Source organism: Metopolophium dirhodum, chromosome 3 (assembly GCF_019925205.1).
Source record: "Metopolophium dirhodum isolate CAU chromosome 3, ASM1992520v1, whole genome shotgun sequence".
In the NCBI taxonomy this organism is placed as follows: domain Eukaryota; kingdom Metazoa; phylum Arthropoda; class Insecta; order Hemiptera; family Aphididae; genus Metopolophium; species Metopolophium dirhodum.
The window spans coordinates 17,554,636-17,569,101 of record NC_083562.1 but is presented as its reverse complement, the minus strand read 5'-3'; the positions used below and the strand labels follow the sequence as shown (position 1 = coordinate 17,569,101).

At 27.5% G+C, this 14,466-nt stretch overlaps 3 protein-coding genes across 4 annotated transcripts; 1 reads left to right on the top strand and 2 right to left on the bottom strand.

Annotated features, from left to right (window-relative positions):
* Nucleotides 1-590: 590 nt before the first annotated feature.
* On the bottom strand, nucleotides 591-2,121 carry LOC132941163 (small ribosomal subunit protein uS17m). Its single transcript, XM_061009101.1, has 3 exons — nucleotides 1,833-2,121; nucleotides 1,567-1,775; nucleotides 591-935 (listed from the first exon to the last, which is right to left on the bottom strand). Exons 1-3 carry the CDS (start codon nucleotides 1,950-1,952, stop codon nucleotides 764-766), a joined length of 501 nt encoding a protein of 166 aa, XP_060865084.1. The 5' UTR covers nucleotides 1,953-2,121; the 3' UTR covers nucleotides 591-763.
* Nucleotides 2,122-2,185: 64 nt separating this feature from the next.
* On the top strand, nucleotides 2,186-4,184 carry LOC132941162 (UPF0598 protein CG30010). 2 transcript variants are annotated; one of them, XM_061009098.1, is made up of 4 exons: nucleotides 2,186-2,404; nucleotides 2,764-3,001; nucleotides 3,479-3,527; nucleotides 3,653-4,184. In XM_061009098.1, exons 2-4 carry the CDS (start codon nucleotides 2,810-2,812, stop codon nucleotides 4,087-4,089), a joined length of 678 nt encoding a protein of 225 aa, XP_060865081.1. In that variant the 5' UTR covers nucleotides 2,186-2,404; nucleotides 2,764-2,809; the 3' UTR covers nucleotides 4,090-4,184. The 2 variants fall into 2 exon arrangements, with proteins under 2 accessions (XP_060865081.1, XP_060865083.1); XM_061009100.1 differs by lacking the exon at nucleotides 2,186-2,404 and adding an exon at nucleotides 2,472-2,686.
* Nucleotides 4,185-4,439: 255 nt separating this feature from the next.
* On the bottom strand, nucleotides 4,440-10,396 carry LOC132941161 (tetratricopeptide repeat protein 27). The gene is made up of 17 exons (XM_061009097.1): nucleotides 10,159-10,396; nucleotides 9,897-10,068; nucleotides 9,070-9,153; nucleotides 7,933-8,074; nucleotides 7,598-7,850; nucleotides 7,415-7,542; nucleotides 7,223-7,335; nucleotides 7,086-7,152; nucleotides 6,913-7,026; nucleotides 6,633-6,851; nucleotides 6,387-6,575; nucleotides 6,146-6,298; nucleotides 5,400-5,561; nucleotides 5,151-5,321; nucleotides 4,891-5,086; nucleotides 4,717-4,817; nucleotides 4,440-4,655 (listed from the first exon to the last, which is right to left on the bottom strand). The coding sequence occupies exons 1-17, from the start codon at nucleotides 10,259-10,261 to the stop codon at nucleotides 4,554-4,556; spliced, it is 2,469 nt and encodes an 822-aa protein (XP_060865080.1). The 5' UTR covers nucleotides 10,262-10,396; the 3' UTR covers nucleotides 4,440-4,553.
* Between the last annotated feature and the right edge of the window lie 4,070 nt (nucleotides 10,397-14,466).

Sequence of the window (14,466 nt, the reverse complement as noted above, 5' to 3'; positions counted from 1 at the left end):
ATGGTAGTTGAGATACAAAAATAGAAATACAGCATTGGCGCATATCTGACCAGTAAAATAAAACAAAAAAATAAATATTTTCAGTCGAATTTTGGTAATATGAAATACAAAAATTGGTAACATAACCAATCTATATGATAAAATAAAATTAGTTTTTCTCATATAAATTATTCATATTATGAATAAAAGGAAAAATAAATAAATGTGCATCTGCACTAATTAATATATAAATCCAATTTAGAGCATGTTGATTTCAGAATTAAAAAGATTTTTCTGGTCAAATTTTGTCTAATGCACAATACTATTTTATATTGTATATTACATAATATATTATGATATATCAATATTAAATTATAATAATAACTATACTCTGTTTAAGTCAAGAAACAACTAGTTTTTGTTGGTAGCAGTCAGGCAACACTCATTTGTTACCCCCGCCAAGTCAAATATCTGTAAACCTGCGGAGTAGTAATGCCATGCCCCTGAGCATAATTAAACCTCCGACTGTGTTTCTTAACTCAAATACTGTATAATAACTATTAAGTAATACGTTTAATACACTGCTGTAGGGTTGTTTTAAAAAATAAAAATTATTACATGGAAGACTTTTTGTTTTATAGTTTTATAAAGTCAAATGAAATGCATATTTTCTTAATAGACATCAATATAAAACTTTGAAAAATTGATACATTATATTTCAATATTATTAATAAACTATGTTTCCTACATACAAACAAAAATGTTAAATATATTAATTAAACATTTATCTTGGAACTGAATATGGCTGTTCTTCTTCAGATTCATGGTATTTGATGTAGCTTTTTTTGTGAGAAAAATCTTTTTTGTCCTCTTGCCATCCTCTATTGGGTGCGTTAACATAATTGAATCGTTTCTTGGTTAGACCATACAGATTATCAATTTCTTCTAAATCGTCCCTAAAAAATAGAAATTTAAAAATATAAAACACATATTCTATAATTTTACTTTTAGGACATTTAAAATTCAAATTTTAAAAATTTTACAATTTAGATAATATATTTAACATTTTTTTATACCTATTTGTTTTAATTTATTCTAGGATAGTAACTAATAAGTACAATATAAGAGTTTAATTAATAATTATAAATGAGTATTTATTCTATTATTTAGGTAATAACAATTATTTATTTTGACATCTATAAAAATAAACTTATTATAAATCGTCTTATTTTTACTACTAGTAATGAGCATAGTGAGTTGAAGAATGTAATAAGTACCTATTAATATTATCACAGCTATTTTACTTGTTTAACTTTAAATTTTAAATTAATTTCAGCGCTGTAAGTTTATATTAATTTACCTTACTAGTTACTTATAAAATAATACAACAGTGTAAACATAGGTAATTACAAATTACAGTGTAACATAGTTACACATGGTAATGTCAGATATCTTATAAGACCATTATAATTGTAACAGAATTAAGAAGCATCTAACAAGAGATATTCTAATGATAAACAAATTTATAAAAAAATATAGGAATTCATTCATATAAGAAGTACCTACACAACCATTGTTTTGACAAACCTGTAACAAACTGTTCCACTTCGAAGCGCTGCTACTTTTTTATTAGATATAGGATCTGTAACATCACCTAAAGGATACACCACTTTGAGCACTTGATGAGTAATGTGGGTTGTTAGTTTTTCTGATAATTCTTGGATGAGCACGACATCACCCGTCTTACACTGTTGTTCTGGATCATGAGCATAATAAACTTCATCTTTATGAAAATACTATAAAAAAAATCAATACAAATATTATTTATGTAAAGTAGATAAAAAATTACTCACCATTAATAGGTTCTGGTCTAATTCTAATTTCTTAACAATAATTTTTGATGCATTCTGTTTGACTGACGGAGCACACCGTCCCAAAAGCAGTAAAGATCTAGTAACTCCAACTAAACTCATATCTGCGATTGTTATAAATTCAACTATAAATTAATAATATTAAAACGGAAATGTAAAAAGAAAACTCAAATCTCGATACTAGTGTTATGACTTCAAAATATGCATGAAAATAATAATTACAGAATAAAATATACCCAATCCGCAATCGTCTTATCTCTCAACTCAAAAATATTTTTGTAGATAATAAATTATTATCTTAGAACCACGGATAGAGAGTACCGAATACTGATAACATACTGATTATAATAATGTGAAATTTAAAAATAGTGAAAAATGAAAATGACATATTTTTCATAGTAATTAGTGACTTCCAAAAAAAAAAAACAGTTCGTGCCTGTGGACTTTACTTAAGCTATAGCATGACTTATGTATATTAGTTTTATTATAAGTTATGACTTATAAGTATAATTATTGTATTGGATAACGTCATAATTACTAGTAGGGGACACAAGGTTTGTAGAATGGGACATAACAAACATTGAAATGTTCATTATCTAATATATGACTAACAATTACGCTTAGAATACAAATTAACCTATTTAGATAATTAAACCATTTGAGAATCCCAGATTTGAGGCACAAGCATTTGTCTGTGTTTGTACGCTCAAATGAAAAAAAAAATTCTAATAGAGTTATTATACATTTTAATTTTTAAGTAAATTGTTATCACTGGTTTTGTATTGAACAATTATTGTATAAAATATATCAATTTATAAAAGATAGAATTATTGAAAGTATAGAATATTCTTAATATCCTGTTTATAACACAAAATTATATTATAATATAATACTTTGTTTTTTGTTAATAAAGATTGTTTATCCACGGTGCTACAGCAGTCCTTAAAAACCAAGTACCTATGTATACAACAAAAACTATGTTTTCAGAATGTATAAAAAGTCACTGCTTTTTGAAGAATTTCAACATTTTTAAAAGTAAATTTCAGATTAAATCCGAAAATAAAACATACTCTACAGTACAATATGTACAAGGACAATCGCCAGAGAACAAAATAAGAGAATATTTCTATTATATAGATCACCAAGGAATGGTTAGTAGATAAATTTGTGTTAATAGGTTAACTGAAATATGTAAGAAAATATTTAGTACAAAATAGTTGTTTTTATACAAAATTGTTATGCTTTAAAAACAATAGGTTATTTATTTCCAAAAAAATTCCCACCTCATAGTGAAACTTTCTAGATATAAGTTTCACCATTCCTTGTAATATTTTAGAATCTAAAACTAATATGTTAAATGAAACCAATCAATTAATTCTTATATTATCGTACAACATTTTTTTCTAAACACTTCGTTATTTGTATGATTTTTTTACATAACATAACCTTTGGAAGAAATGCATTGATTATATCTATTAAAATATCAGCCACCTTAAAATGTCTTATTAGTTATTAAACATTGAAAACTTACATTTTTTTAAATACTTAATTCAACCTTATATAGTAAACAAATATAACAAATTGTTATTAAATAAATTAATTAATATCAAAATATATGTAATTTTTAGCTTTTTCTGGATGATAGCAAAATGAAAAATTTCACATCAGCTTATAAAGGTAAATATTTTGTTGTTTGTTTAAACATGTTTTATATTGAAAATGAAAACTTAATTGCTTTTTTTCAATTTACAATTTCAAGATATTTTGTTTTAAAATATTTCAATACATTTTTTTATTTTCAGAAATAGATTTTTTGGTTTTTTTTTTCAAACGATTAAAATTAAACACAACTGATCGATATAAAGAACACTTCCCATGGATATCATTATGTGGTAGAGAACGGAATTTTGTTAGATGTGATGACCATCCAATTGTGTTCAATCAGGTAATCAAAGGTAATGATGGCAATATGTTATTTTGTCATAACCATGCTGGTCCAAAGTTGACAGTTTTATTTCAACCCGATAAGCTTTGGATGGATGTTGAAAATGGTAGAGTGTACCATCCAGCCAATGAGCAACACGGCTCAATAGGACTTGTATCATCTAGAACAGCTGTTGAATTTAGTAAAATGTTCATATACAATGATACGAACAATTATGTGCCCACACATTTTTTGTGGAATGATAAAAAGTATGTTTTAGACCCTGATTGGTTCAAGCACTTGATCCGCAAATAAGCAAAATTCAAGTTTTTATGTGAATAGTGTTAATCTAAAATAAAATATTTGTCAAAAACCAATATGTTATAATTATATTGAAGTTGATCTGAGCATTTTGTTATTTATTTGATTACAATAGTTTATTTCTGCACTTACTATTAGTTTAAGAGATACTATATATACTCTGTGCAGGTTGGATTACAGTAAAAAGGATATTATGTTCATATTACCCTAATAATATTGTATTCAATTTTTTATTATATTAGGCTCAATATTTTACAGAAAAACATTGATTATTTAGTTTGGGATTTTTAATACTTTTATTGAGTTTGAATCTGCTTATATAAAACTTATGGAATAATCAAATCTTTTTCAGAATATTTTCAATTTTGTATTACAGCTTTGTGTTATTACATATCAAATAGAATATTGTTACAGCAACTTTTATAATAAGGAAAACAAATAATAATTATCAAAAATATCTACACTTCTGCTGAAAGTTGAAGTTTGATTTCGTTTAAATTATTTTTTACTTTTTCAAATTCTTCTCTTATGTCTGCACTTTCCATTAGATCTTTTTCTTTCTGCAAAATATAAAAATTTAAAACAAAATAAAAATAAACGTACAAAAATGATTTAACACACTTCAATTTGCGAGACCACTGACACTAGCATTATCTTTGCAGATGATAGAAACCGTTTTTTTTGGTCATGATTTTCTGTTTGGTTACTACAGCTAATGTATGCTGCAAATTCAAATACATAAATACAATATTGAATAAAATTTATTTAAAACAAAATATATATTTAGTAACATACCTTCAGCTAGCTCTAATGATAATCTTGAGACAAACAAACAAGAATTTTTTTCTTGTGTCCACTTGTTGCCCTGTGTGGTGAAACGATGGGCGCATTGTAAATGGTGTAAAACTTTATCAGCTGTTTCCTTATTCGGTTTTGGTATAGCTTCTTCTAGATGTGCATACAATTTCCAAATTTCACCATCATTTTGTACCTAAATATAATTGTAATTAATAAAAATACAGTGTAATAAGAAATTTAAATATAATCTAACGCACTTGTGATGTAAGTCTTCCAAAAAGTTGTAGTAAACATTTCCTATGCTCTGATGCTGGCCTATCGTTTTCATCTTTAACATTATTCTGTACGGCTTGCACTAGAATTCTCAAAACCTCCAAATCTACGTGCTTACTTTTTAAATCTAATAATCTATGATAGCATTTGATTGCCTATGGTAATAAGAATTATACTTGTTTCAGTATGTGTTCTATAATTATTATTTTAGTTATAGAAATTAAAAGTGATACCTCTTCAAAACAACCGCAATCCACACTGACTACCATCAAATTATCCCAAACCATCCAACTTTCATAATTACATTTCACAGCTTCTTTTAGTGCATAATAGGCTCTTGATTTCTGACCATTTTTAATGTAACATTTTGCCAAATTGTTCCAAGCTTCAAAACACTTAATTTCAAAATAAAAATATATTAATCAACTACCAAAAAGTTTTTGATTAAAAGATTAAAATGTTTACAATTTATTACTTAAATATTTTGTGTATTACTACAACCAAAAACCTTAACAAAAAAGCTTGAATTGCTGGTTTCCCCAAATGTAGTAAAAAATAATGTAACCACTTAGAAGCATAGAAAAATATTTAGCTTTAACTATTCTGCTAGTGCAAATGTGGTAAAAATATGTGTTGACATATTATGTTATATAGTGTAACAGAAAGAACTGACAAATAAAAAAAAATAGTTAAACGTACCTTTGAGAAAAATTATAAAAATTATAGGGACAATAAATAAATTAATAAAAAATAAGAAATTCCCAAAAAAATATTTTGAAAAAGTTATTGTTTAAAATTAATTTAATCTTAAAATACATTCATATTTTAAAAAATTCCAAAAATTAAACTACTCAACTTAACTAATTATTTTTAGAATGTTTCTAAAAATTAGATTTACAAATTGACTAGTTTCAATTTTTCTAAAAATATTTTAGGACATTTATTTGAAAGTTTAGAACTAACTATTTCATTTACTCACGTCATTCTCAATGTCGCAGTACCTTCTATAAGCTTCTGCAGCTTCTGACCATCTTTCTTCAACCATACATGCAAAACCAAGTCGAAACCACAAGTTTTCTTGTAAAGAATTTATCTTGAGAGAATTTTTGAAGTGATCTATACTCTCTTTATACTATATGTAAATATAAAAAATAAAATTTTGTCTTAGATATGAATAATTATTTTCACAGTTAAACATTTTAAATAAAAATATATCTTACTTCTTTTCTTGTATAATAATAAAATGCCCAGTGTTTTTGTGCTCGACTACTTCGATAATCTGAAATTTTCCATGCTTCCTCGTAAAGAGATATATCATCAGTAGCATCTCCAAGTAGACATAATATTAAAATATGTTTAGCTACAGTAAGATTTGATGATTTTAACTCGTTTTTAAGAATTTCCGCAGTCTGTTATAAATTATATTGATCAATATCAAAATTCTAAATTATTAAAATTAGTTTTACTTTATGTCTATGGCCTTGGGTATTATAACAAGCAACACATTCCTCCCACATGTCAAGAGCTAAAAACCAATCTAATGCACTTTGGATTGCACCAATGGAGAGCATTATATTCCCCAAGTATGCTTTAAGTTGCCAAGAAGGTGAAACAAAAGAACAATGAAATAGATATAATCTATCAACATTAAGTGGACTTGACACTTCCAAACTGCTAACTAAACACTAAAAAAAAAAACTAAATTAAATTTACAATGTTAACTACAGTTGTTTTAAGTACATTTACCTCAATTTGCTGCATTGCTCGTTCTACTGATTTCCTACTATCCCTTTCCAGCAAAGATCGTTGGAGCAAAGTTGAAACGTGAATACTCCACACAGATTGTTGTGACACCAAACACTATAGTATTAAACAAATATTTTACTGTTATTTTAAGAAATCAATCATAAAAAATTTACCCTTATATATGGCTGCAATTCTTCGAATTGTAGATCATCTTTGGGCTTACACTTTTGTTCCATTACACTTTAAGAAATAAGTCTTTGTTTAAAATTTTTGGATAATAATAATACATAAGATTAAATTTAGTATTTACAGTGTATTTAAGATGGCTGCTTGTTGAAGACTGTTCAATTTGGGAAATTTACCAGCGCTTTCATTAGAAAACTTGATATCTGGTAAACGATTTTCATCATCAAGCACACAATCCTATATAAAATAAAAATATTTAAACACGATTTAAAATAATTGTGTCATTATATTCTTATACTAGATTGCAGATACTTACTTTAGGTAAATCACAACATCCATGTGAGGTCAATAGATTGGTATTCTTTTCTTCCTTATGTGAATTCACATTTAGGGTTAACTGGGCAAGTTCTTTTACTTGAAATTTAGTTCTCTTTCCCATTGCACCTAAAACCATTTAATTCTCAAAATAGAATTAAGTAATTATAATATTTCAACTCACCGACAAGTGAATGTTCTAAACCCAATAAGTTCATTGCAGTGTTCAAACAGTTAGTGGCTTTCGTAATATTTCCATAATGAGAAAGATAAATTTTACATTGCTCTATCCTAAATAAAGCTTCTTCATCAGTTTCCAAAACAGTGTTTTCCATTTGTTTAAAAGCCAGTTCAAACATGTTTTTTATATCATTTGATAATTCATTTAATAATGATTGAAGAGTAGAAAGCATTCGTATTTGCCACCAAAATCGTGTCTAAAAATCAAATAAAAAATGTGGTAAAAAATCAAATAAAATATATTATAATAATTGTCAAATTACTGCTGAATTTTCTTACAAAATTATTGATCTGATCGTTACTAAAAACAGCATATGAAAATACTAAGAGCTCAGGATACAATACTTTTCTAGATACACAATCTAAATCATTCACTAAGCTTTCTATTACTGCAGTGCTTGGACCCCAACTCTTTAAATCTCTGAAAATAACATTAAATAATACAAATATCAAAAAGTGTAATCCAACTAGTTACAATCTGGGATATGGAGTTAATTCTGTAATGAACCTTTAATTAACTTATTTTTGTAAGCCCAGAACTCATAAAATGTATATCTTTTCCGGAAGAAACTATATGTTCAGGAGAAATTGTGAAATTAAAATACCAGCATATGAAAAAAATAAATCCTCAAGAAAATAATTATATTATTATAGTGATTGGAAAGTAATATTTATTAAAGATTATTATATCAATATCTGTATGTGGTGAACTTTGAATGTTATTTCCAATTTTTTCAAACTATTTTTCTTTAGATATGGCATTAGAACTTAGCGTGAGAATAGATGTTGCATGCACTTATTTAATTATATATATAGTAGGCTATAATATAAGAGAAAATCAATTTGAAATATATATATATCTTTAATGAGTATTTTTAATTCTAACTTATTTAATCTAGTATGTAATTTAATATACATATAACTAAAAAAATTAAGAAAAAGAGTGTACTCTTTTGGGGAAAGTTTCTCCTAGAGCTAAGGGATTTTTATTCTCATTCTCATTCCATACTGTGTCCAACGAGAGAACAATTTCGATTCTGCTCATGTAGACTAATACATTTAGGCAGAACGCTCGCTAATTGCTCATTTCCCCCTCCAGGTAACATGCACGTGCAGCTATTCCAACCGTCGCCACCCGATCTTCAATGGACCAGTTTTGATGGAAATGAATGGTCAGGTTGGGTGACGTGGGGGGATGCGCTGAACAAATAGATTTTTATAGGTCTACAGTGTGTTATTTTATTGGGCAAAGTATAGAGATCAATTTATATCTGTATAAATTAACAAAGTTACTATACAAACATTTATTTTTCCACAGAACAATTTTCCTAGAGAACTGATATTTATAATTTCTCGTGGATATTTATAAAGAATAGTCAAGTAGGAAGCTTATAGTCGATCCCTAATAAAACATACAATTTTGATGCCAAAGGTCCAGTCCAATTTGCTTGTAAGAAGAACTGATAACAAGCAACGCCAATTGTAAAAATTGTATTGTTTCTGAAACAAAAATATACCCTATAATAAACCACTGTATATTATACATGAAAAAAGTATATCAATTATATAGTTTTGAATTTTAGTTGCTAAATTTGAGGAAGTAATCAATTACAATCATGTACTTTTATGATATATATCGGAATGTTAAATTTAATTATTTGAATAATACTTATGGTTTATGTTTAACTTTTTAACACTGGAAACTAGAAGCTAAAATAAAATACTGAATAATTTATTATTTGGTACTGATGAAAATGTAATATGTGAAATATATTATTAACTATAATACGTTACTAATTACTACATATTTGTAAGTATATTACTGCCTTTCATCCTCACTACAACAAAAAAATGTTAAGAATAGGGTTCATTGTAAGGAAAGGACTAAAAGGCATATTTGTTACAATGTTAAGTATAATTCACATCTAGGCTCTTATTGAACTCGGCTAATCAGTAACTACTTACAATAGTGTTAAACAGAACTACGGGGTTCAGTAGAAAATATCAGGGATTATCCTTAGTGACTTTTGTAGAAAAAGTGTATAATTTAATATCTTATCTGAATAATAAACACTTATTCATTTTTAATGATGGATGTACACACTTTAAATTAGGATTTACCCCGTGATTCAAATACATTTTGGTGCTTCTTAAGAAAATATGATGCATTACAAACGTAAGAACAATATAACTAGAATATTTATAGAATTCATTACTTAACTTATTAATTTATATGCACCTACTTTAGTGGATTCAAATGTAAGAAATCACTTAAATGTTTTACAATATTTGAACTGAAATTAGACTTGTTCAAATGTTCAAACTCGTTGTACAGATCCAAAAACAAATCATTCTCTAAAACTTCAACATAGTTGCCCTTAAGAACATTTTTCATTTCATTTGATGTTATATCCTCTGAAAACAAATTTAGGCCAATGAAAATCAATTAAAATGCTATGTTTTATGAAAATAATGTAGATATGCTATAATAATATTTATAGGTACCTGAAACAATTATTTCATTATATACATTTGAATATGTATCTCCATATATCAGACACTTTTCTGCATCCGTAAACTTTTCGACAGACATAATATTATCTTTCATAATATTAAATATTTTAATTAGAATAAGTACCAATGTACTAAGCGTGTAATAAAATATTTAAGACAATCTATAGTATCTACAAATGCAAGAACTTCAAAACAAAAACATGCCTTACAAAATATCACAATATTATTTTACAGAATAAATTAACATAACCTCAAATCGAACACTACTATCAGTAAAGTTATCAGCACGATTTAAGATAGTACTATCTTTAATCGTGGTTACCTCCACGGTCCATCTAAGACCTCGGTCCGCGCAATGCCGCAATTTACATTTCACAGTCTGTTTGACCAAAATAGACAAAACCACAAAACACATTCACGCAAAATCATTTTTTTTTTTTATATTTTTGATTAATCAGCAATCACCCATAAAATCACCCAACAGGGATTGTACCAATAAAAAAAAAGGCATTTATGGGACAGTGAGGGGAGGGATATAATACCGGGTTCTAGGTAAATAGGTCCCCGGACAATTTATTGGTGTCCGCGAAAAAAACGCGGCATGCGGACGATTTGCCCCCGTCATCATTTTATACACGGACAATGGGTCCCCGGCTTAAAAGGTTAAAAACAAAATATTTTTTTAGCATTAAACGTTCTCATATAATACAGTTCAAATTCCCGTGACACTGATCACTTGGAAAACATATACAAACAATTTTGGTATCCCAATTTTATTTTCCCGTGGCTGGTTTTAAAATATTCTATTAAACACTCCATAGGTACAAACTAGACGGATGTACAGCGATAACTGATGAAGGTAAATCGGTCGGTCAGCAATAAAAGATTATTATTTATCAAGGGAAATATTTTATTACAGTTTGCTAAAAATAGTTAGTATTGTAATGCTAGTATAGTGTTATACTTTATTGGATGGACAACCCGCGAAATTGGGATATAATATATCTATGATATCATTATTCAGAACAGCCAGCAATTTTGCCTGTAAATTCTTGTATACACAATATTTTACTAATAGTGAATAATAGTTAATAATAATAAAAACATAAAATATTACAAACAAATCGTAGCCACACATATTCGTTACACCTATTCAAAAAATATTGACCTGGCACCAATATTGTCCGTGTATAAAATTATGACGTCGACCGATTGTTCGCATACGACATTTTTATGCGGGGACCTGCAATTGACCGTTTACCATAATACCAAACCGGGGTGGTACCCCCCCCCCCTCCCCGGGGTACGCCATTGCCCAACACATCGACAGAGAAGAACATTATACATTTATACTGAATTGGTCAGAGGACAATATAATATTAATTGTTATCCAACTGGTTTAAGTGGTACGCGCACGCGAGGCTACAAACACCACCCAAAATTAGTGTTTTAGTATTCGTGAAGAAATACTAAACCTCCTGTATACCTAGGTAGTAGGCACGTAATAGAATTATATATTATACTGTGTTCTTAATTCTAATTAATTAAATATGTTTAAAGTATGTTTTATTAAATAATATAAATTTATACAACGTTCCATCGATCATGACTCACGGCCGGTTGAGATCTATTACGAAGGTAGAGCACGGTTTAAGGTCTATCTTAAACCGTGAGGTAGAGTCACATACACAATAAATTCTTAATGATAAAATGTTGGTCGTCGATAAGGGCGTGTTGACACTAATAAGCCATCGATATAGACCGACAGTTATGAGCCGTATACATTATAATGTAAGTTTTAACACAAACTCACACATTTCGTTATGATCAGGTATTCAGGTTATTTTCATAATATATTTTGATACTTTCAAGTTTCAGTTCAGAGCGAGATGAAGATGGATAAAGATAGTTTCTTCGGCGACGGCGGCACTCTAGCTAGGTTTCACCGGAAGAGTCGATGCTTACGCGTAAGTTTGTTTTCATATTATTACTATTTTACATTTACTTTTAGATTCTGAGTGAAACGATGAATGTATTGATTTTACAATGATGTGTGTTTTTTTTTTTATTTTTTTTTTTATTTTTTTATTTTTGTGTCTGTGTACACGATAAGTAGTCGAAATAATGCTTCGATTTTCGACTTCAGTATCTTGTTCGATGGGAAAGTGAATATCGTTGGTGCATTGGGGAGGTCAAAATTTTAATTTCCCAGTAGTTTTCAAAAGCGATGTGAAAAACAAAAGAAAAATTAAGGAAAAACGGGAATTTTTACGCAAAATCGATTTTTAACAAAATCGATTTTGGTTATTGGTGTAACTCTAAAACAAATGACCGTAGATGCATGAAATTTTCACTGGTTGTTTATATTTGCATTTTCTATACACAATACAATTTTGAAAATAATTTGACTTTTTTTGAACTGTTTACGGACATTGTCAGTTTTCAGTTTTTTTAAATTTTTTTTCTATAAATATCAATAAAATTTTATTTGTTGGGTAAAAAAGCTTGAAAATTTAATAGAAGGCTCCTAGGTTATTGTTTCAAAGGCAGATGAAAAAAATTAAAAATCCTTAGTCACAGTTTTTTTTTATACACGTTTAAAGTTCAAATCTTGAAAAAATACGGAAAAATCACGAAAATTTGCAAATTATTTTGAGTTAGAAATTCATAAAAAATTTTCTTTTTAAATCTAAGATTTTAAAATCTAATACAAGATTCCTCATAAGTTTGTCTAACTTTATCAAAAAAAAAATTTCTACAAGAAAGTCAAATTAAATTTTTATGAGCGTTTTAAATTCATATTTTTACAACATTAGATATTCACTCGATTTCTCATGTACCGATTTCCTTATTTTCTTGTAATTCAAAAACGAATAACTGTAGATACATGAAAATTTCACTGAATGTTTATATTAGCATTTCCTATACACCATACAATTTTGAAAATATTTTGACACTTTTTGAGCTGTTTACGGGCATTTTCAGTTTTCAATTTTTTTAGTTTTTTTTTCTATAAATATCAATAAAGTTTTATCTGTTGGGCCAAAAAGTGTAAAAATTTAATACAAGACTCCTGATATATTTTTACAATAGCAGTTGAAAAATATTGAAAATACATAGGCACAGTTTTTTTTTATAAGCATTTAAAGATCAAATTTGGACAGAATTTATCAAAATCTCGAAAATTATCAACCATTGTAATTAATAAATTATAAAATGTTCAGTTTTTATAGCTAAGGATTGAAAATTTAAAACAAGATTCCATGTAAATAGATAATTCGGTTACCAAAAAATCTAAAAAATACACAAGCACAGTTTATTTGTATAGTCATTTTAAGTTCAAATTTGGACGAAATTACATAAAAACCTAGAATAACTATTTTAGTTATTTTGTTGTGATTGTATAATATTATTCGTGGGCACTTGAAACTTCTAATTTGTAATATTTTCATCGATATATTATGATGATAGTATCACGGTTTGTTGTTGATGTATAACGCGTTATATGTACCTAATGGATATTGTGATATGATTAATTTGGAATTTATTATAGGTCAATTTTTTTTTTAATACCATAGATAAGTGTATAATATGTCTTATACCTAGACTGACATATCGTCTCCACTCAGAATCGTTTTTCTTATACAATGATATATCATTGAATTCAAATTTAATACCATCCATTATACAGTGACCCACTTGTAACCTACAGTACAGCAGAGCGACATCCACTTGCCCACCTTTTTAGGCTTAAATTAAATATTTATTGCCACGGACAATCTGTTAACTGGGTTACGTAGAAGCATTTATAAGTTTAATCCCAAAAGCGCAATGTATAAAATGTATAAAACCTAACCCGTGTGGCCGCGTGACATAAAATAGGAATTATTCTTGTTTTTTTAAATAATTTTTTCGAAAAATATATGTGCCATGTATAGTTCATACAATTATGAATTTATAGTTAATAGAAATGCGGATGTTTTACTTCATAGATATTTTTTTATTGAAATCGTGTAAATAATTTGATTAAACAATCAGGTAGGTAACCTAACCTACTCATCACTAGTATACATTTTTTTATATTACGTGTAAAATCACCAACACAAGGTGCAGACTGCATTTAAAAAATTAAAAACATAAAATAAAATATAAAATAATGTTGTAGTAGAAGCTGGAAACTGTAGTTTATTCTAATTTATAATCCAATTAATGTAACCGAGAATGTAACTATTAAATTCATCATTGAATTCAGAGATCACTTTGGGATAAATGCCAAACGTATAAATGTAAATGTAAATT

Excerpts from the sequence above, each read along its gene's own strand:
- LOC132941163 (XM_061009101.1), bottom strand. The coding sequence starts at position 1,952 with ATGAGTTTAGTTGGAGTTACTAGATCTTTACTGCTTTTGGGACGGTGT. Across the intron at positions 1,776-1,832 it reads TAGACCAGAACCTATTAATG|TATTTTCATAAAGATGAAGT; the intron begins GTGAGTAATTTT and ends TTTTTTTTATAG. Across the intron at positions 936-1,566 it reads AGTGGAACAGTTTGTTACAG|GGACGATTTAGAAGAAATTG; the intron begins GTTTGTCAAAAC and ends TCTATTTTTTAG.
- LOC132941161 (XM_061009097.1), bottom strand. The coding sequence starts at position 10,261 with ATGAAAGATAATATTATGTCTGTCGAAAAGTTTACGGATGCAGAAAAG. Across the intron at positions 7,851-7,932 it reads ACGATCAGATCAATAATTTT|ACACGATTTTGGTGGCAAAT; the intron begins GTAAGAAAATTC and ends TTTGATTTTTAG. Across the intron at positions 6,576-6,632 it reads CCCAAGGCCATAGACATAAA|ACTGCGGAAATTCTTAAAAA; the intron begins GTAAAACTAATT and ends AATTTATAACAG.
- LOC132941162 (XM_061009098.1), top strand. The coding sequence starts at position 2,810 with ATGTATACAACAAAAACTATGTTTTCAGAATGTATAAAAAGTCACTGC. Across the intron at positions 3,002-3,478 it reads ATATAGATCACCAAGGAATG|CTTTTTCTGGATGATAGCAA; the intron begins GTTAGTAGATAA and ends TGTAATTTTTAG. Across the intron at positions 3,528-3,652 it reads TTTCACATCAGCTTATAAAG|AAATAGATTTTTTGGTTTTT; the intron begins GTAAATATTTTG and ends TTTTATTTTCAG.